Source organism: Xyrauchen texanus, chromosome 29, assembly GCF_025860055.1.
Source record: "Xyrauchen texanus isolate HMW12.3.18 chromosome 29, RBS_HiC_50CHRs, whole genome shotgun sequence".
NCBI lineage: Eukaryota > Metazoa > Chordata > Actinopteri > Cypriniformes > Catostomidae > Xyrauchen > Xyrauchen texanus.
The window spans coordinates 8863902-8890895 of NC_068304.1; the positions used below are offsets into that span (position 1 = coordinate 8863902).

The 26994-nt window shown below is 40.4% G+C and overlaps 1 protein-coding gene across 1 annotated transcript; it reads left to right on the forward strand.

Moving 5' to 3' along the window:
• Nucleotides 1–1890: 1890 nt before the first annotated feature.
• On the forward strand, nucleotides 1891–23706 carry trpc6b (transient receptor potential cation channel, subfamily C, member 6b). Its single transcript, XM_052097510.1, has 11 exons — nucleotides 1891–2574; nucleotides 4366–4551; nucleotides 5829–5993; nucleotides 6655–6871; nucleotides 7944–8171; nucleotides 12269–12533; nucleotides 13176–13371; nucleotides 21105–21318; nucleotides 22295–22335; nucleotides 22841–22916; nucleotides 23275–23706. Exons 1-11 carry the CDS (start codon nucleotides 1891–1893, stop codon nucleotides 23409–23411), a joined length of 2409 nt encoding a protein of 802 aa, XP_051953470.1. The 3' UTR covers nucleotides 23412–23706.
• The last annotated feature ends 3288 nt before the right edge of the window (nucleotides 23707–26994 follow it).

A 26994-nucleotide genomic window follows, 5' to 3' on the forward strand; every position in this document is an offset into this window, starting at 1 on the left:
TATGTACTACACACATACTGGCCCGCACTCTTGCCGGCCAAATATTAATTCCCCACTCACAAGGGCTCCCCCGGGTCCCCCTTAATTTCCTGGGGCTCATGCAGTGGATGCTTGGCGCGCACGGCGTTGACAAAGGGTTCCCGTAGCGTAAGCTAGCTTACGCAATACGAGAGAACCTCTCGTAAGAGAACGAATCGGTTACTAACGTAACCTCGGTTCTCTCTAGATGAGGGAACGAGTATCGCGTAATCGCCGCGTGCTCGCGCCCACGAGCGATTTTTCGCTTCATTCAATGAAAACCTGGGTTCCAGCCTACTGAACTACGCTTATATGCACTCTAGTCACGCCCTTTTGGCGGGCTTTGATGCAGTGAGCGCGGATGCCTCTCATTGGATGCGAGTTAGCCCAAGCTCGTCTATAGGCTGCAGCAGTTGCCGCAGAGCAACCAATGAGCTTCGCTAGCTAGCCCGCTCAAGGTCTGCAGCTGCCGCGACTGCGTTGACAATGGATACAAAATTAAGGATAATTTTTTGGCTTCAATATCTCAGAAAAGATTAATCTTTCCCGTAGCGTAAGCTAGCTTACGCAATACTCGTTCCCTCATCTAGAGAGAACCGAGGTTACGTTAGTAACCGATTCGTTTTTAACATGTGGGCGCCTGTCAAGTGAGGCACCAGATATAGGCTTGCACTCAAGTGAAACGAAAAATAATTGGAACTGCTGTGAATTATATAGGTCCATTTCAAGATATTGTATGTGGTAACATTCCCTCAGTTATAGTATTGTTTATAGAGGAGATCTCAACAACGCAGTGCAGGACTGCTCGAATCTGTCTGGTTTTTTCTCCTGAATAAATACAATTTCCTACAAATCCACTGCAGTGTTCGGATACTAATACATCTGTGCTGATGTGCCAAAAGACCAAAGATTTCTTGTTTGCAAAATCCTATCCTAAAGTATGATTTAAATACATTCTCCACATCCATCTCTTGGATTAACAAAGCTGCTGGCTCGGCGTCTGTTATATCGTTGTGATAATGATGCTCTGTTTAGCCTAACATTGAGATTTGTTTTCCCTCTAATATTTGTACTTAATAATAATAATTTTTACTTTATTCTCAAAATGTTATGACTATAATACGAGTTTATTGTAATAATTTTGAATTCATTCTCATATGAAAATTTATCTCGTAACGCTACAACTTTATTCGCAAAATATTACGACTTTATTATTGAAATCTTATTTTTATATTTTTTTTTAACGTGGCAATAAAACACCATCGTGGGATCACCTTAACCAGAATAACCAAAAAAGATGACTGGTGCATGCATTAAAACCTACTTAGTGTGCATATCGGTAATGAATATTATAAATGAGGCATATAGATTAAATATTTGGAAATAAGGCTTGCAAAATAAAACCTCAGTGGCTCTGATACAGAAAAGCTGCACTCCTGTGAGAGAAAATAGAAAGCTCCCACACAAAGTGTTCATAAATTGTCTGATGAGCTTGAGCACGAACAGCAGGTAAAAGTCAAAGTGCGAACTGTCAATTAATGCAAGTTGGGTTCACTGATTGGAATTTATTTACTTCTGAAGCCAGAATTTAAGCCTGTCTTGTTGCTTTTGTACCCTGATGTAATGAACATTAAGCCTCAAGAAACCCTTGAGCAACAACATTTTCCTATGGAAATTTAGAGTGGCTTGCTTTATTATAGCAACCTCATCCAAACTGAGGACATTTAGAATTTTACAGTACCAACTGTTACCTTGTTTTAATTAAGTGTTGTGATTTGATGTCCTCTCTGTTGGGTTAGGTGGAGCAGCGATGACATTCAACGGCATACAATGGCTAAGAGCCGCCACGTGGCTATGCGGAGACCAGCTTACATGTTTAACGCTCGATACAATAGTTTGTCCTCAACTGAGGAACGTTTCCTAGAAGCAGCCGAGTATGGAAATATTCCTGTCATCCGTAGGATGCTAGAAGAACTTCCAGAACTTAATGTCAACTGTGTGGACTACATGGGCCAGAACGCATTGCAGCTTGCAGTTGCCAATGAACATCTGGAAGTGACGGAGTTCCTGCTAAAGAAAGAGAACCTTGCCCGGATAGGTGATGCCCTGCTGTTAGCCATAAGCAAAGGCTACATTCGTATTGTAGAGGCAATTCTGGGCCACCAAGCCTTTGCAGACACAACCAAACTCACCAACAGCCCCCTCCAAGCAGAGACACAAGACGACTTCTTCGCCTATGATGAGGACGGCACTCGATTTTCCCATGATATTACACCCATTTTACTAGCTTCTCACTGCCATGAGTACGAGATTGTGCACATTCTGTTAAGGAAGGGTGCCCGCATTCAACGACCGCATGACTACTTCTGCAAATGTAACAGTTGCCTGTACCATCAGAGGCATGACTCTTTCAGTCATTCACGATCCAGAATCAATGCCTACAAAGGGCTGGCTAGTCCTGCCTACCTGTCCCTGTCCAGTGAAGACCCAGTGCTGACGGCTCTAGAGCTCAGCAATGAACTGGCCGTACTGGCCAACATAGAGAAAGAATTTAAGGTAGGCATGATGGTGTGTTGGAACAAACTGTTCTCACTCCGAAGGCATACAGTTTTGACACTTGTGCAAGAGCACTGCATGCCACTATACAGTATCAATATATGTCAATATAGACCATTTCAAGGATGTAAATGATAACAAAGGAATTAGAATGCTACTGACCCTGAAGCATTGCTGGTATCATTGCCCAATCCTTTAAATAAGGCCATGAGTTAACATATTTTCTCAAAGAACATCAAACGTTTACATGAAGTTATCCAGATGTGTTGTTCATACTGAGGGTGTCTGCGCAAGAGAGGAGATTAAACTGAATCATAGGTTAGATGCTCACAATTATATCTTAAGGGGAAAGGTTGGGAATATTGGATCACTCGTATTATAATCAATAAAGCCCCTCAATAAATCTGTGTGCGTGTCCTGTGGACATGGTAAGGATTTATTAAAAAAAAAAAAGGATTTCTTTTTGAAAGTTTTCGTATCAGTCTGTTGATGGCAAAAGCCTTTGATGACAGCGATGGACTTACAAGCCACATTGTTAAAGGGTCGCATTTGGCATCTAAATAGTGACACGCAGGGTTCTTGCACAAAGGTCCGTATTTTACATCTTGTGAGTTAAAATCTGATGGAAGAAGGGAGATGGAGACTATTATTAATAAATGAATAATGAATGATATTACACAACGTAAGTTTTTAATAAAATTCTGTTTACTGCCTGCTTTCTGTAGGGGGTAATAACAGTAACAGCATTAATTGTGACAGGAAAATAGCACTGTCTTAATTTAAAATAAATACTGATAAGATGCAGGTTTCACTAAAAAGTGGTGCAGCTGTTTGACCCAGTTTTAAACTTCTGGGAAAACATACCAAAAATATTGATAACATCATCTTTTTTGCATGGGCACATTTTACACATTTTTGACCAATAAAATTCTCTTTAGAATAGGAATGTTCTCTTCCCTGCCTCCAGCTAGAAGTAGAATGCAGCACATCATGTTTCATCAGATAAAGCTTGTACTTTATTTATTTTCATCAATTGATTGGGAAGGGGATCAATTGGCTGGGATTTATTAATTCTTAAATTGTTGTCACTGATAAATGGTACAATCTGTCAAACGTGGTTTTACTGGGCTGTGATGTTAGGCTAAGGCTATATGCAAAGTCTTCAATATGTCACCCACCTTACCATTTCAATAACAAATAAGTCAAGACAGCAAAGAAAACTGTCAAAACGTTTGTTATGGGGTCTTCAGAGGTAGTATGCTATACATAAAGTATGTTATGACTTTTTGTGAACTACAGTTTATCAGGGAGTGTAAATGATAAGGATCATTTAGAAATAAATAAAAAATATACTGTATGTTTAAGAGTCATAATTGAGGTTTTTAACTTACTTTTTTTTTGCTAAATGCATATGGATGTGGGTGTGCAATTTTGCCCATTGGTTGGTGAGTTTGTGGCCTTTAACAGAGAGTGGGTTGCTTAGCTCTGCATTATATGCTATTATTGCCAGGCTGAAGCAGATGGTACAGCAGTTTTTTGTTACTTTCCAGAAAGAAATCGGCATGTGTCTAATCACATGCCAGTTATAATTAATTTCCATGCTAATTGGACAATAGGTGGCAAACTCTGTCTGCACCATAGTTCATAATATTTATAATAAATGTGAGGGTAACACTCATAACATCATTCATAATTATGTTGTTAAAAGGTGAACTGTGTAATATCTGTGATAAGCTATTATTGGCATAGTGTGTATATTTTTCACAAATATATGCTCATTTCCATTCACAGAATGATTATAAGAGGCTGTCTATGCAGTGTAAAGATTTTGTGGTTGGACTTCTGGATCTGTGTCGCAACACTGAGGAAGTCGAAGCCATTTTGAATGGAGACACTGAGACAGATGGCCATTTTGAAAATGGCGGGAGACCTAGTTTAGTTAGATTAAAACTGGCTATCAAATACGAGCTGAAAAAGGTGATTTGTTGTGATGATAAGCATTAAAAATGCATAAAGTTGCTCTGTTCCAAAGCCTATTTTACCCATTATTTTAGTCTGCTACAGTATGTATTTTTATGCATATTAAAGCAGTGCATGTTTAGCTAAGAAACATTCTAACAGCAAACTTTTTCTAAATCAGTTGTGAGTCAAATCTCCTCTGCACCTTGCGCAACACGATCATACCGGAAATCGACATAGTACTTCTGAAAGTTCTTTTAACCTGAAATCAACTCTGTTCAGCCAAATTACTGATAAACCTCATCCTTCATCAACACTGTTGCATCAATTCAACTGTGATTACAGTTCGCTCTGGTGCTTCCTTAAGAACCAGGAAGTCATCGTTTTCACATAAACAATGAAGAGCATGATTCTGAGGTTGCATTTTTGCGAGGTGCCAGAGTAAGTCCAAACAGGAGGCACAATTGGTTCACATTTTATTCTCCACTGGTTAAGTTTAGGGTTAGAGCAAATGGTTAATAAAACATGCATTCCTGTTGACAATATTATATAATTTATTATTTAAAATACAACTCACTTTTGGTGCCACCTTGTGGATATTTCACCTGGAAACAGCAGACCACACGTTCCCATTCTTTTAAAAATGTTAGGATCCAATATATTATTTATTCCAATATAATTGAACATACTGTAAGCCAGTCACAATCCTTTTTGCAATTGAATTCGTCAATCTCTCAGAGATAGATTTATTATAAGGGCTTTTCTAAGGGTGCATCAATGTACACACGTGTCAGGCGGATGCTTTTGGAGCGTCTCACTTTGATTGCGTAACATACCATTTTTAGGTGGCTGTTTCAAGTTTAACATAAAAAAAACACGTCTTGAGATCCTTGCGTTTGGATTTGCGCTCCATCAAGCTGTGTTTGAACGCAAGAATGTCCTCATCTTGTGCTCTCTGTTGTCGGTAAGTGTGTTTTTTTTCCTCTGTATATGTGGTGTGTTGCCGTAACAGCTGGAGTTTTGCATACTGCCCCCTGGAGTAAATAAGTGGTACTTCAAGCTTGAATTGCTCCGATGGTAGGAAATTCCTTATTACGGTCCAGGGACATGATTACTTGTGTAAATTGGCAACAAGACAGTAGACTACAAGACAGGCTTTGGAACAGAGCCAATTATTTCATTAAGTTTTATATTGTTATACAGCATACACCATTACTGTGGATGATTATACAATAATATTAACATATCTCCATGTTTCCACACATCATGTCTGCATTCTCCTTTGCTTCAAGCAGTTTGTTGCCCATCCAAACTGTCAACAGCAGCTCTTGTCTATCTGGTATGAAAATCTGTCCGGGCTCAGACAGCAGACCACAGCAATGAAGTTACTCGTGGTTCTGGGGGTGGTGGTTGGACTGCCCATCTTGGTCTTACTGTACTGGATTGCACCCTCAAGCAAGGTCATTCTGGAATAACCTTTTGTCCTTTGGCAATTGCATGAGATTCTGTTCTTCTTATGTAAGATCGGTTAAGTAGTTTCAAGAAAACAAGAAAGAAGGCAATGTTTTGCATGAATTTATTCAGATTGTGATAGTGTGCTGCTAATGATTTAGCAGAGGTTCTCAACTGGTGGATCATGGATCAGTTCTGATAGGGTCATGAACAGCAGGGATAAACAATGCTGGAAGCAAGTTATTAAATGCAACTAACCATATAACTGTGTATTATATAATCATTGCTAATTGCTTCTCAACGTTTAAAAGTGAGAAGAAAATGCTTACCACATGTTTTGTTGTTGACGTTAAAGGCAGTGCGTCAAATCCAAACTCTGATATTTTGGCACAAGTTTACCTATCACATGGTAATATGGCTTAATATAGTTAATCATATTGCAGTCCTGAATTTATGGTAATATTAATACATTTCAATGTTTGAGTCTAAGAACATTTTTATTTACACTAAATAGTTTTGGGACTGTTTTGGTCGCCACTTGATGTCTAATATCCTAAAGCAAAACCAGTTGCAAACCACTGATTTAAAAAACAAAATTACCTCAACAATGCAAAAATAACTTTTCATTATTAATTTATTTTGTGTTTTAAATATGTTTTTTCCTTGTAGTTGGGAAAGATCATGCGTGGCCCTTTCCTGAAGTTTGTAGCGCATGCGGCTTCTTTCACAATCTTTCTTGGGCTTCTAATCATGAATGCCGCTGACCGCTTTGAAGGGACAACACTCCTGCCAAACATGACGGTCCACGATCACCCATCCCAACTGTTCCGCATGAAAACTACCCCTTTCACCTGGATGGAAATGCTGATACTTTCTTGGGTCATAGGTCATACAGCATGCTGTGTCCCAATGAAGCACTATACACTGTGCACTTACACAATACGCTAATAGTGACTATGCAGTATCTTGCTAAGTATACAACACTAAGTGTAGTATCTTCCCAAGCTGAACACTTAAGGACTTTTTTCTACATGGAAACATTTGCCGTTTAACTGAAGTGACGTTGTCAGGATCCTGCCTTCTGTCTGGTTTCTTGTTTACTCTTTATTGGCAGGATCCTAAAAGACGTTTCAAACACACAAAATGTGTTGCCGCTAGCTTTAGTATGTTAGCCAAACTTAGTTTTACACTTGAATTTCAAATAATGTACATATATTTACACAATGCAATCACTGCAGTCAGAGAGCAGTTGAACTTCGAAGAAATTCAACGGGAGCAATTGGGTGCAGAATAGAAACTTACGGGAGCAAAATTAAGTGTTCAGAGTTCTGTAACCATTCAATAGCTTTGTGTGAGGAACAGACCAAATCTGAAATCATTATTCACTAATAGTCTTCCCCTCTGCTAGCTTTCAAATCTCATTCACACTTGCACATTTTCAAATTTGATGCTTCAGGACGTGTCACGTCAGGTTTAGTTTTAATGATGCCAAATGCTACTGTTATGTGACAAATCTTGTGAGGCAGGTTTGAATAAGATTTGCAAAACCTACAGTGGAGAAAATATTTAATTAATGTGCTCTGTCAATATATGATTTGCCTTGGAGCTTTAGTTAATGCTAAAGGAAATTCCCACACTGAATTGAATCCCAAATGACATCCACAAGGACACAACGATTCATAGAAGGGTCATGACTCTTCAAACTGTCTAACATCTGTCACATCTGCCAATGTGTTTTTTAAATACATTTTTAAAATATTAATAGTATTATAAATATTAATAGAAATTGTCTGAAAGTAAAAGCAATATTGTTAATGTTGCTCAGATAAAAGAATGTTTGCCATTTTTTGTTTTAAAGATATTGAATTACTTATTTGTTCAGTTTTGTAAGAAAATTAATTATGTTTTATTTTGTGATCATGATCTAATTATATATCTCTGTTCTCTTCTGATTGCAGGAATGATCTGGGCTGAATGTAAAGAGATATGGTCTCAGGGTGCTCGGGAATATATCTCGGAGCCATGGAATTTGCTGGACTTTGGAATGCTGGCCATTTTTGTGACTTCATTCATTGCGCGATTTATGGCATTTTGGCATGCAAATGTTGCACAGAGTTATGTTGACAAGCACTACACTGATCTATCAAACATTACCTTGCCCTTTGAGATAGAATATTATCGACTTGGTGAGTACTGTTGTTGAATACGAATTTAGACGGTAGAAATAAAGCATTGACCATTCAAAAAAATCACACACTTTTCTGACAGTAATCTATCTATTTGTCTGTCTGTCTGTCAAAAATAACGTAATAATAATATAGTTCCCTTTCGTGGAAGTTGAACTGCGTATGATCATTATGGGAGACTGTCCGAGTGTCACATGGTCAAAAGCTCTTATCCAATCACAGCAATTTATTGGCTGATTGCACGTCACAGGCTACATAAAGCTCACTTTCACACCATCGAGTCATATTTTCTGTTTGAAAAGTCACAAATTGTCTAAGGCCTTGTTTATTTTTAGCGACTCATGTCAAAGCAAGAATTATTTTTCTCCCTTTTGAGTGGCAAACTCGTAAGGACGTCGCTGACACAGTGTAAATTTGAGAGCAATTTCAATGTGTTTTTTTCCCCCAAAACATTACAAGGGACCGACGAGGACAAAGGCACTTAATCAAGGCTTGCGATTTCTCACCACGAGGCGCTATCCCCACTTGTTCCAGATCTATAGCCTCCAGATTTGGAGCTCTGTGTGCTAGAGCCATTTGATTTCTGCTTTGTGTCTGAGAAGATAGGAGTGCGAACGGACACCTGAATCCTCCTTGTGTTTGTAGCCTTCCCCCTGAGCGAAAGCACAAGTCTAACCTGACATGTTCTGAGGCCTAGCTCAATGGCCATTTTCTGATGAACAACACGTGTGAGAGACCATTCACGTTGTGAGCCGTCGCCACAAAAAACGCTGTATGAGAGAATTTGTCGTTGGACAGTAAGGAAACTAAATGGGCCCCTTTGTCCCTATTATCTTTTTCTGTGTTGTTCTGGGAGAATGCACATGAATAAGGCAATGGTGGAGCGGCCTCTCTCTCCCCTCCCTGTTCAAAGAACTGTTCGCAGCGGAGGGGATCATGTATGGACCGTGAGCCTGGCCACAGTGCAAGAAGGCTGAATGGCTTCTATCAGGAGATGTGAGATATTTTACTCTTTTTTTTTTTCATTCGTCCGTTTTGTAGATCACGTGGGTGTTCTGGCGAGAGAAGAGACACACACTCCTATCTCTGCTTGATTTTTGATTGCGTCATGGATTTCGCTCTTTTCAGACAGCTGTTGGATCTACACACAATGATTTTGAAGTCCAAAAAAAGGGCACACATACGAGTGCTTGGGGCTCATATCAGCACCGTTCAGAGGACTGCAGTCTACTGACCTTGTTCCCAATATCCCCCATGCTCACACACTCTTCCCCGCTCAAAATGCCTGGTAAGAGATTTTATCAATGAACATCCCTGCTGTATACACACTTCAGGGTGGATTTTATACATACCTAGATAAAATAAAGGCAATTCTCCCTACAATCTTCCCTGTTTAACATGCCAGGGAAGATGTTTTATTCCATAAGCGTCCCTACTGTATGCACACTTCAGGGTGATTTGTATACATGCCTAGATATAATAAAGGCAATTGTCCCAAAATTGTCTTCTGTTCAACATGCCAGGGAAGATAATTTTTTCTCTTTTATTCAATGAGCGTCCCAGCTGTATACATATTTTAGGACTTTTTTTTAATGCATGCCTAAATGTAATACAGGAAAGACACTATTTACTTTCATTCAATTGACCGCAGTAGTGAAGGCACAGGGGTCTCCTTCCGCTGTGCCACTCAGTGTAGGGCAGTGGGCAAAAGTAAGCCAAGAGCACCATGTAATGGTTACACCTTTTGCTACAGGGGAGAGCCATACATTAATTCCTCTATCTGCCCTTCTAGCGGCTTTGCAGCTGTTGCAAAATGTTTTGAAATGGGATATTCGAACAATAGAGCATGGTTATATATCATGCCGGCTTGCGCCCCATTCTAGATTTGAGACATTTGAATTTCATTCTTATGAAATGTCAATTGAGAATGTTGTTGCAGAAACAAATAATGTCACAAGTACGGCCGGGGGAATGGTTTGTGACAGTGGATTTGAAGGACGCATTTCCATATTCATATTGCGCCGACGCACAGGCGCTTTCTCAGATTCGCTTTTGATGGAAAAGTGAACCAATTTTGCCTCCTGTTTGGACTTACTCTGGCACCACGCACTTTCACAAAATGCATGGATGGAGCTCTGAATCCCATGAGGCTTCAAGGCTCCGTGTTTTGAATCGCTGAGACAGTCTGGCTACCCAAAACCGAGATGTCGTTCTCGTCATTTGAGAAATCTAGGACTGCAAGTGAACCTAAACAAGAGTTTCCTGTTGCCAAGGCAACAGATTATGTTTCTTGGTATGGAGCTAGACTCGCTGGCGCTCTTTTGAATTATGGTTTATCGCTGTGGTTTAATGTTAGAGTTCCATCAACAAAGAGGCTGTATACCTTTAAGTGGCATATATTTGCTTCTTGGTGTACAGAGCAAAGTGAAAATCCAGTTCACTGCCCTGTCAGTACAGTGCTGGAAATTTTTGCAGGGGTGTTTTGGGGCCGGGATGCCCTGGCGATCCTTAAAATCTATGTTGCAATTATAGCAGCTGAACATGGGCTTATCAATGGAGTCTCTGTTGGTAAACATTCTCTTGTTTCTCATTTTATGTCCAGGTTATGCAGGCTTAGAGCTTTTTGTCCGGTCCGCGTCACTTTATTGGATTAATCTATTGTATTAGAGGCGCTCTTAGGTGCCCCGTTTGAGCCCTTGACAACAGTTATTGGAATGTTTTTGACTCTTAAAACTGCCTTGCTAGTGGCATTGGCATCGTTTAAGAGAGTCTGTGATATGCCTGTTGATCAATATCCCTTGTGTATGGATTTTGTACCAGGGTGTTCAAGGGTTGTGTTAAGACCTCATTTGGACTATTTGCCCAAGGTTATTTCTATGTAATTTCACTTGCAGACCATTAATTTTCAGGCTTTCTCTCCTCCCCTATTTGAATTGGAGGAGCATAAAAGGTTGCATATGCTTTACCCAGTTCAAGCACTCCAAGTTTATGTTGACCGTACTAGCCAGTGGCGTCAGAACAGTTGTTTGTGTCCTTTGGTGGCTGGCGAAGTGCATGGTTTACCTTCGCCTTCGGGTATTCTAGTCCATTCTACAAGGAGCATGGCATCCTCATGGGCTTTGGCTAGAGGTGCATCCTTGGAGAATATTTGTATGGTGGCAGGATAGTCCTCTTTGCATATATTTGTTAGATTTTATTATCAATACGAGGGTTTGACTCCTGCTTCCCAGGTTCTCTCTGTTGGAACAGGAGTAAATTCATAATTCCTTAAAAATTAGATGCTTTAGCTCACTTGTGCTCTGCTGTATGCTTACCACATGGGCTTAGACAGTTGGCAGCTACTGTTTGCATGGTGTGAATGTATTTCATTCCCATAGTGATGATACACAGTTGGAGTTCCACGAAAGGGAACATCTCGGTTACTTAAGTAAACTTGGTTCCCTGAGGGGAACGAGACACTGTGTAGATGGCTATACTCTATATGGCTATATGCTGAAAAACTGACACAATGGTGCAAAAGCAAGCACCTTTATGGAGCCTGTGATGTACCTTAAGCGCCATCAGCCAATAAATTGCATGATTATATAAGAGCTTCAGACCACATGACACTCGGATGGTGTCCCATAGCGATCATACACAGTGTCTCATATCAGTAACCTTATAGAAGCTGTTTCAATCTACATGGGGGAGGGTGCCCTCATGGGGTGACCATTTTAGAATCACATGACCAGCTGAATACTATTTGTTTAATCTCAGTAACCATCTTGTTTTTGGACACTTTCTCTCTTGGATTAAATGAATCATGGTTTATTGTGAATATTGAATTTCTACAATGGCATCTGTAACTGAAAACTATTTGAATGATGCTGCAACCACAACACAAGGTGTCACTATCAGTCCAAGATGACACAAACAAAAAGCAAGCGCCTTTAAACATTGATTAAGCTCAGAACCAACAGGTACATAGATCACACATGTTTCTCCAATGAGTTCTCATTGTCTCCTACTGAACTTCAGCTATCTTCAGCTTAATCTTATGAAAGACCTGCAGAAAAGGCCATGATGCTTGATCTTTACAGGTTTGCTTTGTATTTCAGCTCGTGTTCACTGGGTTCCTTCGGACCCTCAGTTGATCTCTGAGGGTCTTTATGCCATTGCAGTGGTCCTGAGCTTCTCTCGGATCGCATACATCCTGCCAGCCAATGAGAGCTTTGGACCCCTGCAGATCTCTCTGGGCCGGACAGTGAAAGACATATTTAAATTCATGGTGATCTTCATCATGGTATTCGTGGCCTTCATGTTAGGAATGTTTAACCTCTATTCGTATTATCTTGGAGCGAAGCAGAATGACGCCTTCACAACGTAAGCATCGGATTGATATGTGCTGATTTGAGACACTTTTGATGATCGTTTGCCTTGTTCTGATTAATTATATCATATCCTTAATATCAGTCTTTATTAGTTGTATAATTACAAAATGGCCAGGGCCACTGCCAACAGTACACAAGGACATGCTGGAAGTAGGCGTTTGGCAAATTCAATTATCATGACTTCCACAGCATGTGTGGACATAAGAGTGAATAAGAGAAATGGACACAGAAAAGATAATTATATTTTAATAAGAAGCTCAATGTAATTGAGGAAATTGAGGATAAGCAGTCATTTATTAAGTAATTCATTAAAGCTTTTGAAATGTATGAAAGGTCAGGAGGTCAGAGGTTGAGTGTAATTAGTTGTCGTTTCTAAATGAGTCCTTTTGTGAAATCTTGGTTTTGGAAACATCAAAATAATGCTTTAAAGGAATAGATTCTGTCATTGGTTTCTTATAAATAAATACATACAATAAATAAACATGAAACACATATTTTATATGCTAAAATAATGACATTTCTAACCTTACATTAAAATGAACAAATCTTTTTTATGAAATCTGAATGAAATAATGTCACATAATGCCCACGAGGCCTGATGGCATTTTATTTTCTATTTCCTCTTTTCCCCCAGTGTTGAGGAGAGCTTTAAAACATTATTCTGGGCTATTTTTGGACTTTCTGAGGTCAAGTCTGTCGTCATCAACAACGGGCACAAATTCATTGAGAATATTGGCTACGTCCTTTATGGAGTCTACAACGTTACCATGGTTATCGTCTTACTCAACATGCTCATCGCCATGATCAACAGCTCCTTTCAGGAAATTGAGGTAATCATGTTCAGAAATGAAATTTTGGAAACTACCAGATGTTAGGAATGGACAGGCCAGAGGTACATGTCCAGATCCTGTCATTTGTTAACATGCTATTGAAAGCCTTCTTTCTTAAAGATACAGCACCTTAAAAGCACTGTAAAATCATTAGATCAAAAGTAACAAAAATCTATCATTCTTTACTCACCCTCATGTCATTCCAAACCCATCTGACTTCTTCTGTGGAACTAAAGAAGAGACATTTTGAAGAAGGTTGACTTTGCACTTTTTAATGAAAGTGAATGGAGACTGAGGTTAACGTAATCTCTTTTTGTGTTTCATGGAAAAAAGAGAGTGAGAGTGAATAAATGAAGATAATACTATTTTAGTAAAAAAACAAGAATAATATATTTCAAAGAAAATTATTTTAAATTAAATTTTCATCTTGGTTAAAATTTCCTTTAAGTTCAAAACTATGACTAAAATAGATAACATTAGTTAACAACTTTACTTAACATGAACTAAAAATGTACAATACTTATTAATAGGGTGGCCAGAAGTCCAGTTTTTCCTGGGACAGTCCTGTATTCAAACACTTTTTCTAGTGTCCCGACTTATTCTGAAAAAATGGTGTTTTGTACCGTATTTTCACACTTCTAAAATGTCTCTATTGCCTATGCGGCTTTCTCAGTCATGTGAGTATTCTTATCAAAGGTAGCCAAGGATACGGCTTGTAAAACCAATAAAATCACACCGTTTTATTTGGAGTACATGATTGGATTAAACTATCCAATCACAATCCCTTATCAATAGATGTCCAGTTAGTGAACTGATTGAAGACTTAGTTTGAAAGAATACAGATGAAATTCCGGCTGGAAAAATGTCAAGGAAGCGTGCATTTACATTTAATGAGGATCTTTAAAAAGAGTTTAAAATCTGACAAGGTGCAATCAAGTGACGGCCTTTTGATCATTTTGTTGTACACGGCCATAGCTTTGCACATTCATGACCTGAGAAAATTCTTGCTGGCTGGAAGAGTCATTCATACCCTCTGACATTAAAAAGCAGTTGGATGCCCTGGTTGAAGCTGGAGACATGCAAGCAGATGATTTATTTTATGCTGACAGTAACTTTTATTCAGCATCAGTGGATTGCTTCCAACATTGGAGCCGCTCATTGGAGAACACAGAAAAACTTGAGTGGGCCCTACTTAGAGACATCCCAGAGTGGAAAGACATTCAGAGCTGCCTTGAACACTTCTACTCCAGAATCCCCATTCTCAGTTTGATTGATTAAACCACGCTCTTTGATGAGTGGGCTTGCGTGAAAAACATTGTCACTCGTTGCATCACTGAGTGAAACGTGAACAAGATGGCCGTGTCTGAGAGATGTACAGACGTTTTTCGTGAGCTGGAGTGCAAGGCCATCAACTTTGGAGTCTTAGCCAAGGTCGTGGAGTTTGTTTTATGCCTTCCTAGGACATCTGCATCTGTGGCGCGTGTGTTCTCAATAATGACCACAGCATGGACACCGGATATATCTTGACTCAGTGTAACATTCATGAAGGCAATGCTTTCGTACATCTTCATTTTGGACTGGACTGCTCTGCATTTTACGATAAACTCTTGAAGGACAAGTGCACACTGAAAAAAATAGCTGCCAGCGAAAAGTACAAGGTGACAACAGTTACAGATGCAGATCCACCCTCTACTTTCAATTTAATGTTTGCTGGGAGGGGGCTGTCCCGTTTTCCACAAGCAGGAATTTGGTCACCCTAATTATTAAGCATTTATTAATCTTAGTTAATGTTAATTACAACATATACATAGTAATGCTTTTTTTTTTTTTTTTTTTAAATAAAAGTTGTACTTGTCAACATTAGATAATGCACTATGAACAAAAATGAACTAACAATGAACAATAGTATTTTTATTAACTAACATTAACAAAGATTTATAAATGATGTACAAAATATATTGTTGATTGTTTGTTCATGATACCTAATGCATGAACTAATGTTAACAAATGGAACCTTATTGTATAGCGATAGCAAATAAATAGACTTTTAACATTTACATTTTTTCTCGGTTCCTTTTGAGTGAACGCTGGTGTGTTTTGTCTGCTGCTACTCACCGGAGTAATGTGTTTGTTTTAGTCTTTTTTTCTAGCCTGATGTCTAATCTGCATTATTGGATCAGTTGCCTCATATATCTGTACTACTACATTTGAACTGCATTATTGCATTTCAACTCCACTGCTGGGTTTTAGCTGCGCTGCTAGATCCTGGCTGTACTGTTGGAATTGCTGCCCTGTTCCTGTTTGCTGTCGTGCTGTGGCTCTGCAGTGTCTTGTTGGCTTATCACCTGCGGCTGTTAGTGTCCCATTGCCATTCCGGGGTCTGCTGTTGTGGTCTGATGGTCTTCCATCATACAGTTGGCTGGAGTGGTCTGTGTTGAGTTTGCCGTCTACGAGGCTGCTTGCTGTGGTCTGGGTCTGGTGTGCTACCGATCTGTCCGGCTGCATGGTCTGTCCGGCTGCTCTGGCTCTCCATTCCTTTTGCGGGTTCTCCTCCATTGCTGCCTGTCTATTCGGCTGTGGTGTTGTTAGAACTTGACCATGCGGATCTTACATCTGCTAGTATGGATTATTCTATTTTTCACCGTCATTAATACTGTACCACGGCTGATGTACTCAACAACAGATATCCTCAGGTCTCGTTACGAGCCTCCGTCAACAATATTCAGAAACAGGGACATTCTCCGACATCCAAGATACATCCATCATTGATCCCGTAAGAACTTTTCCTATAACAATGTCAGATACATTTGCTCATTCTGGTCTACGTTTCATATGCCAATTAACTCTGATTGGTCTGTAGACTATAGTGTCTACAGACCAGGTGCAGGTGTAGCTGCTCCTCTAACCAGGTCAGCTACACCTGCTCTCTCTGATTCTCTCAAATTCTCCCTTTTCAATGTACGACCACTAAGCAATAATGCAGTGTTCGTTGCAGATCTGAAACTTAATTTTTTATGTCTTACTAGGACTTGCCAAAAACCAAATTATTTCTTTAATCTCAACGAAACAATACCACCTGGCTTTGTTTACATCTGCAAACTACACTTACACTTGGGTAAAGGGGGTGTTCTTGCACTGATCCATCACAAGAATTTAAAAATCATGTTAGTCTCTGTCTCACAGCCATCCAATTTTCAAATTTTGGCAGTTCAATTAAATGGACCAAATCCCACCATCATAGTTGCAATTTATAGACCTCCTATATAGTGTGCTATGTCTCCCAACATCATTTTAATGGGTGAATTTAATATCCATTTTGACAACCCCACTCGCATACATTATAAGGATTTTTATTCTATTCTGGATAGCTATGATTTTAATCAATTTGCAAACTTTCCAACTCACAACACAACTTACATGTTGTATTTAGATTGCTGCTCTGGCACGTGAACTTCCAACTGACTGCTTCAGAACTTCCCTTTTCTAATCACAAGCTCATTCTCTTTAACATTACTGTTCCCCTATTCTAATCCTGATTCTGGCCCAAACACAGTACCGAAACAGCCCTGGTTAAATTTACCAATGGCATCCTCTTTGCAGCTGACTCTGGCATTCTCACCATTCTCATCCTTCTCAACCTCAGTGCTGCCTTTATCACCATCTCACATTCAATATTATTTGAAAGCCTGGCTGGCTCTGCTTTCCTTTGTTTTCTACTAGATAGATAGGAGGAACCCAGTTTGTACAGATGAACAACTTCAGGTAAGAGTTAGCCCCAGTTACTCATGGTGTCCCGCAGGGGTTGGTGTTGGGACCACTCCTCCTCATCATCAACCTACTTCCACTTGGACAGATTCTTTGCCATCGTGGAGTACATTTTCACTGCTATGCAGATGACACCAAGATCTACATATCCACGAAGTTGAACACATTGCTTCCCCCTTCTGTCCTCACCAGCGGTCTCCTGGAGATCAAAACCTGGATAACAAACAACTTTCTTAATCTAAATGGCAATTAAATTGAAGATATTCTCACTGGCTCAAAGTCCACATTGTCCAAGACCCCATTGCTTACTGTTTCCATCGATGATTGTCCAGTTCACATTTACCACCAAATAAAAAGCCTTTGTGTCATCCTTGGCAGTACACTTTCCTTTGGTCCTCTCGTCAACAATATCTCACGCACTGCTTTCTTTCACCTACACAATATCGGCAGAATGCGCCCATCCCTCTCTCAGCACAGCACTCAAGATCAGATTCCAGCCCTGGTGACTTCCCCATTAATTACTCTAACACCATCCTCTTTGGCGTTCCTGACAAACCACTCCAATGGTTACAAATCATCCAAAACTTTGCTGCAAGGATCATCACCTACACTAATTGATGACATCTACCCTCCCTCATCGAAAGCTTCCTGTTCAACAACCGATTCATTATAAAATATGAATGCACGCTTACAAAATCTAGCCCCCTCATTTATATCAGAATTTATTCACCTGTACATCCCTTCCCATTCTCTATGATTGTCCTCATCTGTATATTCATCTATGGGACACATATTTGCAGTTTAAAACACAGATTAAAACACACCTGTTTAAAATTGAATAATAGAGGGAAAAATACAACCTCTGAATCACGCTTATCACTAATTACGTCTACACAATTAACTTCCTGGTTTCACTATGGGTTCTGAACTCGGGTCTTCCACACTACTGAAGCGGCTCGCTTCCGGTTGCAACATAGGGGAAGGTAAACAAGTCAGAACCGATGACAACATTTCTGATAGGAGATGACACTTGTTGGTGAGTCTGCATAATGTGGGCGATCCTAGTAATGGAAACATGTTGTTTCCGAAGTATCGGAAACAACATGCCGACTTCCCTTTGATCATGTTGTTTACAATTCACTGTTTAAATTTTGCCAAAAAAATAAACAGAAACCCACACAAATAAATAAATAAAAACATCAAATACCCTACGTTTTTAATACAGATATGTTGTGGAAGATTGCTTTGTTTTTCTTTGGATTTGAACTTAGTATTTTGGGAACATCTTTAGGTGTGACCAGCTGTGAATGTGTGCAAAACATCAATGAAATTGACCAGAATGTATAGCCTCTGCTGGTAACATCATTGGATGCACCTGTAGCAGGGCTATAAATAGATGCGTCACAGGTGCTAGCACCCCAGCCAGTCACAGAGGCGTCTGTCGTTAGCAATTAGCGACAGCAAGACGCACCTAGAGTTGGACCCAAAGTGAGGAACCGGGGTCTGAACCAAATAGAAAGGGTACGAAGTGCATGGCGCATAACCCTTATCTGCCTTAGCGGACTGGCCCTTGGATTAAATCCCCTGGCTTTGAGCCACAACTGAAACGGTCTCATGTGCAGAAGTCCCAAAGTGATCACAGAGGATGCAGATGCCATGAGACCTAGTATTAATTCATTCTGATGAACAGTGCAAATTTGGCCTAGACTGACTTTGCTAAGGGTGTTCTGAATGGACACGATTTTAGCGGGAGACAATTGTGACCGCATCATGATCGAATTCCATACAACGCCCAGATAGGTAATTTCCTGAGTGGGAGAGAGAATGCTCTTTTTGATGCTGAGTCTCAGTCCCAGAGAAACCAGATGAGCTAAGACGATATCTATGTGCTGAACTGCCAGTTCTTGTGACTGTGCTAGAATGACGTAATTCAGAATGCGGATGCCCCGGAGTCGCAAAGGAGCCAGTGCTACATCCATGCATTTCGTGAATGTGCGGGGTGATAGGGCTAGGCCGAATGGAAGAACCCGATATTGGAAAGCTTCCTGTGTTGTGGCAGAATTTCTATATGAAAAATATGCATCCATGAGATCGATCGTGACCAACCAATCGTGATGTTGGATTTGAGACACGACCGTCCTGACAGTTAGCATATTGAACTTGAACGCTCTGATTGAGTGATTCAAGCCTCAAAGCTCTAAAACCGGACGCAAACCCCACCCTTCTTGGGAACCAGGACGTATCTGCTGTAGTAACCTAACTCTTTCTCTGGAAGGGGAACATGTTCTATGGCCCCTTTGACCAAGAGATTTTGCAGTTCTTTACACAGTAGATGTGCTTTATCTGGTTTCACGGTTGTGTAGACCACGGCATTGAAATGCGGAATCAAATTGAATTCTGTAGCCTTTTTCTACTGTTCTTAGAACCCACATAGAAACACCAGGCAGTAGCTTCCGCACTGCCAGGTTCTCTGAGATGGGTATCAATTTTGACACTTCCTGTTGCGGGGATGTCGAGTATCCTCGACTAAGGCAGGAAGCAACGGAACACCTACATTTTGCTGGAAACCTCTAACTTCCGAAACACCAGAGGCGGCGGGAATGGAGAGGTTTCGTGGGGGTATCGGGAAGGTACAGGTGAATGCTTCACGCACCCCTACCTGAGCCGGGCTATCCCCACAAGGCTGGGCTCAAGACCATCAGGGTTTTTTCTTCTTAGAAATTACTGCCCTGAGGTCTTGCTTTGTGGGCTGCTGAGGGCGATGAGCTGGCCCCCAGTCTCTACGAGGGGAAGCACGACTCGCCACGCTTTGTTTTTGAGCCTCCCTTCTACGAGGAACGGGGCGGGGCAGGGTGGCTGACGGCCCCACCCCTGAGTGCAGCAAGGAAGGAATTGCCCGAAGGCTTCCTCGTGACGCTTTGCCTCCTGGAACCTGGTGATAACTACATTCATAGCATCACCAAATAAGACAGAAGGCGAAACCTGGGCATCGAGAAGGAAAACTTTGTCCTTGTCTCTGATGCCCGACAGGTGGAGCCATAAGTGTCTCTCCATGCTGACTAAAGCAGACATAGTCCGGCCAATGGCTCGAGTCTGCTTGGTCACGCGGAGAGACAGATCCGTGGCTCGACGAAGCTCAGAGAAAGCCTCTTCATTGACCGTGGTGCCCACACTCAGGTCCTTCAACAGATCAGCCTGGTACGCCTGTAACACTGCCATAGTGTGCAGGGCAGCAACAGCCTGACCTGCTGCCTGATAAGCCTTCCCCACAAGCGTGAAGGTGGTCCTGCATGGCTTTGTGGGGAGAGTGGGTCTCTTTAGTGATGATGCCAAGCCAGGCGAGAGATAATCCGCAGGTGTCTCTTCTACCGGCGGCATCACTGAATACCCCCGTGCCTCGGCACCCACTAAAGTTGAATATGTCGACGTCAAGGGCACGAAGACATGGGAAGTATAAGGTTTCCTCCATGAACGAGAGAGCTCATCATGGAGGTCATCAAAGAAAGGAAGAGACTGATATAGCGTTCCCTTTTTTTTTTTTTGGCCACCAGACAGAAATCTGTCTTCTGGTTTCGAGTGTTTGGGGTCTCTTTTTTGTGTGCCCAGTCTAGCTGTAGCCTGGCCACAGCCCGAGTAACCACCTCAAGTAATTCCTCAGCCGCTTTATTATTGTGCGTGGAATGCTCAGAGGTTCAGCGCCCCCCTCGTGAAAACAATTTTATACATCGTTTTGGATACGTACTGTTTGAACATTTCAAAGTACATTTATATGATTTGTTCCTCTGGGATCAAAAATGTACTGTATCTGCATTTGACCTTTTTTTCTGGAAGTGTTCCCAACATGACCCACTGTAAAAACAGAACAATACATTCGTTGCACTTTTCTTAGAAATGACTGCTTGACAGCTGTCTGTAGATGTACATCAGATAGATAAATGCCTTATACAGAAATATGACTTTAATGGCAGAACGATGCAGATGTGGAATGGAAGTTTGCCAGGGCAAAGCTGTGGTTCTCTTACTTTGAAGAAGGGGGAACCCTACCTGTGCCATTTAACCTGATACCCAGCCCCAAATCAGTAATTAACCTGGCCCTGAAACTCAAACAGCTCCTGCTAATGCCCCTGCACAGGCACAAAGAGGACCAGAAGGACACAGAGCTCAATGAGGTGAGATGGAGAGGTCAGCAGCTCAACATTTACGTTTTAATTTAATGAAGATGGTAACCCCAACATCATTTAATCACAGATGGTCTATCTAGTGTTGATGGTTTTACATTTAAAGGGTTAGTTCATTAAAAAATAAAAATTCTCTCATCATTTACTCACCCTCATGCCATCCCAGATGTGTATGACTTTCTTTCTTCTGCAGAAGACAAATGAAGATTATAAAAGAATATTTCAGCTCTGTAGGTCCTTACAATGCAAATGAATGGTGACCAGAACTCAGAATGTCCGTAAGCATTTAAAGGCATTATAAAAGTAATCCACAAGACCCCAGTGTTTAAATCTATGTCTTCAAAAGTGATATGATACAGGTAGGTACGCGTAAGAAAACAGATCAATATTTAAGTTCTTTTATACTATAAATGTCCACTTTCACTTCCACAATCTTCTTTTGTTTTTAGTAATTCACATTCTTTGTGCATACCACTACCTACTGGGCAAGGATAAGTATTTCTTCCAAACAAGGACTTAAATTTTGGTCTTTTTCTCACCCAGAGCTATCATATCACTTCTAAAGATATGGATTTAACCACCGGAGTCATTTGGATTAATTTTAAGTTTCCTTTATGTGCTTTTTGGCACTTTCAGTCATTGCAGACTTACAGAGCAGAAATATTCTTCTAAAAATCTTTGTTTGTGTTCAGCAGAAGAAAGAAAATCATACACATCTGGGATATCATGAGGGGAGTAAATGATGAGAGAATTTTCATTTATGGGTGAACTATCCCTTTAACTTTCCTGTTGTCTTGCCTTTCCATTGTATACTGTATTATTTGTATTTGGCGCCCTCTAATGTCAATTTTATGCACCAGCATGAATAAAATTATCTGGAACTTTTAAATTATTTCAAGAACAAAATATTATTGGTTTCATATTTACAAAGATTTAAAAAGAAATATATATGTTTTGCTTTCAGTTGGACAAAAAAAAAGAGTCAATGGAGAAAGATTCTCCTCATCCAAGTCGTTACCAGGTAATTCACATATCTACATATGTAATGGATAAAATACAAAAAGTATTTGATTATGTAAAAATTCATTAATTTCTTTAGATGCATTAGATAAAAAAATAAAAAATAAACATTTAGAAATTATTCATTTTATTTATTTAAAAGATTTTATTAGGTTTTTCTGTAAATATTAAAGCAGCAGTTATTCATTTAAAAACAAAGAAAAGAGTAATTGCACACATTCTGGTTATCAAATGATACATTAGTTTATTGTGTGAGATAAAAGACACTGTAGAGTGATACAAGAGACATCAAACTACAGCAATGTGAGAAATCGTTAGACAGTGACAACGGTCAGTTATACCTTTTAGCAGTCACATTATGTAAAGTATCTGACCGCACAGAGCCACGAATGACTGATGAGAATTAACATCATATGAATTTTTAAGGATAACACAGTTATCTAAAAATATATTCTTTACTGTTCACTGGAAATTATTCCTCAGTATCTGTCTATAACTTTCCACAGAGGATCATGAAACGTCTAATCAAACGATACGTCATAAAAGCACGGACTGACAGAGAGGGAGATGAAGTTAATGAAGGTACATGTAACCTCTTCTTTCTACTTTAGTGACATCTTTGCACTCCAGTACACATTCACACTATCAGTTAGATATACTGGGCTCTAAAACAAACGCAAAAATGGTTCACAGTAATGCACTTACAGTGAATGTCTATGGGGCAATTGTACAGGGAGTTGACAACAGATAAGCGGCACAATCAGTTCTTTCACATCTTCAGAAAGCAGAATTTTTGCATTTTTAAAAACTATTTTATAAATATATTTTTGAAGTCAAAGAATAATCTCTAATATTCTGGGTGGGCCTGGGTCTAATTTGCTGGCTATGCCTCTGATGTCAAATATCAAAGAAGGTTTTTATTACGCTTTTGTTTTCAAAGGAGAACTAAAAGAGATAAAGCAGGACATCTCGAGTTTACGTTACGAGCTCCTGGAGGAGAAGTCTCGTCAAACAGAGGAGCTAGTGGAGTTGATCAGGGGACTCGGAGAAGGACTGGTCACACAACAGAAGCTTTAGTTGTTCTCAACAGTGTCTTTGCCCCAAGTATCAAGATATACCTCCCATTCTTTATGAGCAGTGGCGAATTCTCAGGGCCTAACATGCCAAATAAATATTTTTCATCCTTTCATTCTCAATCACCTTTTTGTGCCTATGTATTTACAATCGATTTCCACAATCTACAAACAAATAGAGAAAAACGAAATGTTTATCCAGTCAGAATGTATTTCTTGATGCTTACAAGCAAAGTGTGACAACTGATTCACAAATCAATGCCTGAAGCAGCGTGTGAGTTTGAGCTCCACCCCCTCAGGCCTTCAGAATTTCCACAGAATCCCTCAACAATGCAAATGAATGAGCAACTAAAGTCAGATTGTCAGATTCATCAGCCAATCAGATTGATTTATTTGTTCTTGGTGGGTGTGGTCTTTTGGATATGTCCGGTCGAGGCCTTCTATCTGGCCTTGAGTGACAATCATGCTTTAAGTGATGTACGTAATTTAAAAGAGAAGAGCGCAAGATCTTCATCACTGCTGTTATTGCCATTGCCATTTAAAAACACAAGATGTTCTGCATGACCGTGTGATTTATTAATTTATTAATCAGGAAAGGAGGACTGATTTTGATTTCAAGTAATTTGGTAAGTGCTTTTTGCAACATTGGGGGTTTTCTAAGTGTAAATTAGGCTGCTGGGGCATTCAGTGTCGGATCAAGTTTTGAAAAGTATTGCTGCTTTCCATTCAACTCAGAAAGATTTTACAACTTCCTACTAGGAAAAGTGCAATGGAATGCATCTTGAAGTCAGAATTACAACTTGTAGGCGCGTGCAGAAATTCTCAACTCTGATTTCGCTGAGATGCAGGTGCATGATGTCATACAATCATGTCGACACTCAGGGAGATCTACAAAGTAAGCGATAAACATTCACTTTATTAAGTAATATCAATAAATGAGTTCATTTCCACATTACATGATATTAAATCTTGTTTATCAATCGCCTGCTGCAGAAACTGGTGTATAAAACATTATAATCTCTTTTGATAATCGTACACCTGTAGCATAAATGCTAGCGCTGAAGCATTGTTTATCAGTTGGGTTGCTAGGAGACATTTCTAATGAGAGTCGAACACCTGCAAATCTAACGAGAGTGGTGCAGATCCGAATATCCGAGAATGGAATGCATTTATGGTCGGAGATATCAAGTAGGAATATCCCACATCCATCTTGAATGGAACGTCTCGGATTACTTAACTGTAACCCGTTTCCTGATAAAAGTGGATCAAGTTTTAGTGCTTTGGGAATGTCTTTAGGAGTGACCAGCTGTGAATATGTGTGCAAAACGTCAATTAAATTGACTAGAGTTTATAGACTCTGCCAGTGACCTCATCAGGATGCTATATGGGGACTATAAATAGATGCGCCACAGGTGCATCGTCAGGTATCTTATCTGCCCTGATACCTACTGGCGCGATTCGCCACGCTCTGTTTTTGTGCCTCCCTTCTAGAAGGACTGATGCGTGGCTGGCGGCCCCTCCCCCTGAGTGCGGCAAGGAAGGAATTGCCCGAAGGCTTCCTCATGACTTTTCACCTCTTGAAACCTGGTGATAACCGTGTTCATAGAGTCACCAAATAAGCCAGAAGGTGAAATCGGGGCATCGAGGAGGAACACTGTCCTTTTCTCTGATGCCTGAAAGGTTTAGCCATAAGTGTCTCTCTGTGCTGACCAAAGCAGCCATAGATCGGCCAATGGTGCGAGCTTTCTGTTTGGTCGCCCGGAGAGACAGATCTGTGGCACGACGAAGAACTGCGAAAGCCTCTTCGTTGACCGTACTGCCCGCACTCAAGTCCTTTAACAGGTCAGCCTGTTATACCTGCAACACTGCCATAGTGTGCAGGGTAGTACCTGCCTGACCTGCTGCCTGATAAGTGTCTCCTCTACCGTGGGCATCATGGAATACCTCCGTGCCTCAGCACCTACGATAGTCGAATATGTCGACGTTGAGGGCACGAAGACACGGGAAGTATCCTCCATGAACGAGAAAGCTTGTCAGAAAGGAAGGGACTGATGTAGCGTTCCCTTCCTTTGGCCACCAGACAGAAATCTGTCTTCCAGTTTGGAGCGTTTCGGGGTCTCTTGTTAACGTGGCCAGTCTAACTGTAGTCTGGCCACAGCCCGAGTAATCTCCTCGAGTAATTTCTCAGCCGCTTTATTATCTTGCACAGAACGCTTACAGGTGTGTAGCTTGAAGTCTGCAGACTCAAGAGATTCAGCGTCCCCCTCATGAACGAAGAGGCGCCAGAGCGCGCTTCAGGATCACGAGAAGGACCGGCTGGATCTGGGGAGAGAGCGAGCGATAGGGATGGACCCGTCTCTCGCTCCTCAGCCAGATCCATACGAGAGTCCCACGATGTAAGTGTGGGTGCTTGCTCTCAGAACTATGCAAGACGAGTGCGAAGTATTTTGACTGTAAACAGATTGCAATGCTCGCACCCGCCCCGCCCCAACGCAAGAGCAGCATGCTCTTCCCCCAAACACACAAAACAAAACTGCTTGCTTTGTTTCACATTCATTCTGAAAAGAGAAAGGTTTTCTGCTCACAGCCTAACAAATTCTAACTCCTAACAGAGGAAAGTAGAAAGTTCTAACAGGCTGTACCGGTGCATCCTGATGATGTCACCGGCAGAGGCTATAAATTCTAGTCAATTTAATTGATGTGTTGCACAGATATTCACAGCTGGTCACTCTTAAAGATGTTCCCAAAGCTCTAAATCAGTGCAGCATCAAAGTGTAGCTTTTTGAAAGGGAACGCAGCATAACTGTGTACCCTGACCAAATGAAATTTATCTCAAACAACATTTAAATCGCAAATATTAATAGCTCAATTTTTCCAGATATTATAGACCTCCATGGTAGATTCTTATAAAAAATTATGATTTTTGATATTCATTTCACAAATCAGTCATGCTGCAGTTAAAATTAGGCTTACTTGAGCATTTCAAGTGTCATTTCAAGTTCTGGCTTTTATGCGTGGACATGCTTTTAAAATGTCAATTTGTATTATTAGTTAGCTGCGACATAATGTATGATTCCCAAAGGCATAGAGAGTCTTATTCATTGAGAAACTTTGTTTTCTTAATGGCATGAATCACACTGAAGGCTTGGACTTAAATTGCACGGCCGCAGCTGTTTATGAGTATAGCTTGAGACAACATTAATGATCACATTCCCAATTCTAATCCATATTTTCTTATTTCACAAGCAACTTTAATAAAATATAATGACATTAAACTTGCTGTGTAAGTTCTTTGATTGTTGAATGCTTTCTTCTATCCCATCTTAATATGTATAGACAGTTATAAGTAAGTCATTGGTAGGTTAGTTCCTTCGAAAACTGTGAACACTGAATCAAAACATTGCTCTTTTTGTTTGAGCATACTGGCCAGCCCCACACAGCAACAGTGTGAGTTTAAGATGGGACTGTCTGGTTTTGTCTGACTAATGGGAGACGGGGGAAGTATTTACACACTTCATTTTTAAAATTTAATTATATTTCAGAATAAAATTTGGACACTTTGCTCTCTTTTCCACCATTATTGCAAA

What these genes read in the sequence shown, in the direction of transcription:
- trpc6b (XM_052097510.1), top strand. Translation starts at nt 1,891, where the DNA reads ATGTTTAACGCTCGATACAATAGTTTGTCCTCAACTGAGGAACGTTTC. An exon ending in TCAAATACGAGCTGAAAAAG is followed by an intron (nt 4,552 to 5,828) that starts GTGATTTGTTGT and finishes TGCTTCAAGCAG; the next exon opens with TTTGTTGCCCATCCAAACTG. An exon ending in GGGAGATGAAGTTAATGAAG is followed by an intron (nt 22,917 to 23,274) that starts GTACATGTAACC and finishes TTGTTTTCAAAG; the next exon opens with GAGAACTAAAAGAGATAAAG.